This window comes from Buceros rhinoceros, unplaced genomic scaffold (assembly GCF_000710305.1).
Source record: "Buceros rhinoceros silvestris isolate BGI_N320 unplaced genomic scaffold, ASM71030v1 scaffold15769, whole genome shotgun sequence".
NCBI classification, from domain to species: Eukaryota; Metazoa; Chordata; class Aves; order Bucerotiformes; family Bucerotidae; genus Buceros; species Buceros rhinoceros.
The window spans coordinates 13240-15703 of NW_010432236.1; the positions used below are offsets into that span (position 1 = coordinate 13240).

A 2464-nucleotide genomic window follows, 5' to 3' on the forward strand; every position below is an offset into this window, starting at 1 on the left:
AGAATCCTGTTTAAACAGCTTTCAGACAGAGCTAAGAAAGGAATTTATTTGCTGCTGTGTTTGGGGTTTTTCTTGGCTGCTGTGATTTCTGACTTTGTCACTGTTTCTTAAAGCTGAAACCGCATATCAATGGACCTTTCACACCAGACCTGGCACACCCTGTGTCAGATGTTGGTGCTGTGGCAGAAAAGGAGGGATGGCCTGTTGATATCAGAGTTGGTGGGTAGCATTTGCTCTTTCCTCTGCCTTCATCTTTGTAGCATAATTGTTGCTTTCTTGGGATAAGTGGTTGTTGACTGCTTGGGATCCAGTCCTTTAACTACTGCTCTATGTCCTTTGACTTTGCTGCAGTGTCATCTCTTCATGGCTGTATGAATTTGCTGGGAAGAGTAGTGACCACTTGGGCCAGATGTGTGGGATGAGATCTGGGATAGTTGGAGGGATTTTAATCTCAAGAGGCAGACGTGGTTTTTTTTTTTTTTTTCAGTCCTTCTTGGAAACTTTTGAATGATTGGGTTGACAGGAATGTTACCTGTTGAAGAGAACCTTTGTTAAAAGTCTGTTGCATGTATTTGTCTGTTAGGAAGATCTGTCAGGAGCGTGGGTGTCAGTCCTCCCAGCAGCTGGCTGTTGAGCTCTCGGGACCCAGTAAAGTTAACACTTACTGTCCTAAAGAGTGGGCTTGGATCTTCAGATGCTCGCTTGTGGGATGGTAACCTGTTGGCTGGCTTCTCAAGTGTTGCTCACTGGGAGAATGAGAAGAGTGCAAATACATTGTAAAGGCCACATCCCAGGTGGGAAGTGTATTATTCGACAGTCTTACAAATAGGATCAGGAGCAGCTGTAACTGAAAGAGAATTTATTTTATTGCTGGTTAGCACCAGAATAAATGCTGTCCGGAGAGAACAGTATGTCCTTATGTGGTCCTCATACTGTAACAAAGGATGCTTTCTTTTCATCATTTCCTCCATTTCTTCCCATCTTGATTTGAAGCCTTTTTCTGTATTTGTGGAACAACACCTCTCTGTGGTAATTTGCTTAACCAAAGGTGACACTTGGATCCTGTAAAACAATGAACAGACTAGTGACTGGGTAGTGTGTGTTCTGACTGTGCAATCTCCAAAGCTGAACAAGGGATTGCTTGAGACAGCAGTGTATTGCTGGGAGGCTTGGCACTGTTAGTACCTGAAACCAGTTCAGATTCCTTGTCAGCAGAAAAGGTGGTTGTTCCTTGCTTTTTCTACTGAGACGGGTCGGGGAGAAGCTTCCCAGAACCAGGACTGCAGTAACCACTTCCCTGTTTCTGTCAAACACTGCAGGCTTGATTGGCAGCTGCACCAACTCCAGCTATGAGGATATGGGACGCTCTGCAGCAGTGGCAAAACAGGCACTAGCACATGGGTTGAAGTGCAAATCCAAGTTCACAATCACACCAGGCTCAGAGCAGATCCGTGCCACCATTGAAAGAGACGGCTATGTGAGTATGGCTGCTCTTTACACTTCCAAACAGTGGGTTAAACTCTCTTCCAGACTCTGGAGTCTGGAGGTAACTAATGGAAACCTCTTAAACTTTGTCTTCTCACTAGAGGAACAGTTACTGACGTAGTAACCAGCTTTGTGTTACTCTGCCTTTGGGTCCTGCCATCACCTTGACAGTGTTTTGACCTGATATCTTTATTACCTGGGCATATACGAAAGGGATTGGAACTAGACAGAGCTGAGACAGTTATCAGGAACAGAAGCCCTGAGGAGATAACAGTATGCATAGCAAGGGACGCCTCATGCTTCTGGGATTCCGTGAATGGCCATGGCTGACAAAGGGCTAATATCCACCTGCAGTCCAGTTTTCTCCTTTAAGGAACAGTTTAGGATGTGAGCGAGCCCTTTGTGAGAAGGTGGTTCCCACTGTAGACTAAACTTAGGACAAAACTCATATTTGATTTAAAAGCAATATTTCTGTAGAGGAACCATCACCTACATTCTCTTTTTTACTGTGCAAAAAATTACAGTTTAATTCTAATAGTTAGTAAATGGTAGATGCTGACACAGTACGGGGGCCAAGTCTTCACATGTGGGTATGTCCAGCCAGTGCTTAATGTCTCCTCCAGCCAAGTCTACAGTCACACCTTTCCTTAACAGCTTGATCAAATCACTTGTGAACAAACTGAGCAGGTACGCACGCTTGCCTGGGCTGTCACCAATTCTCTCCTTACATGGTCAGGAGGTATATATGTATGGTATTAACCAGGCCGGACACTGCCCTTCAGTCAGCTATCTGTGAGTAGCTGGATTGCTCAACCTGAAGTACGTAGAGAATGGGAATGTAATGGCAAGTCATCCTGTGCTCTTTCCCAGTGTTAACGTACAGCTTTACTGGGATCAAAGTCCATGTATTTATAAAAGTGACTCAAAACTTGCAAGTGAAACAAGGAGGGGAATTTTCTCAGACTTGTTGCTTTCCCTA

The 2464-nt window shown here is 44.6% G+C and overlaps 1 protein-coding gene across 1 annotated transcript in view; it reads left to right on the plus strand.

The window, feature by feature from the left end:
• Positions 1–2464, plus strand: part of ACO2 (aconitase 2, mitochondrial) — a gene marked incomplete at its 5' end in the record, with an annotated part of 16085 nt that overhangs the window by 8093 nt on the left and 5528 nt on the right. Inside the window, 2 exons of the mRNA XM_010143705.1 lie at positions 114–219; positions 1320–1477. Coding sequence (XP_010142007.1) covers positions 114–219; positions 1320–1477 — 264 coding nt within the window. The remainder of the gene's footprint in view (positions 1–113; positions 220–1319; positions 1478–2464) is intronic.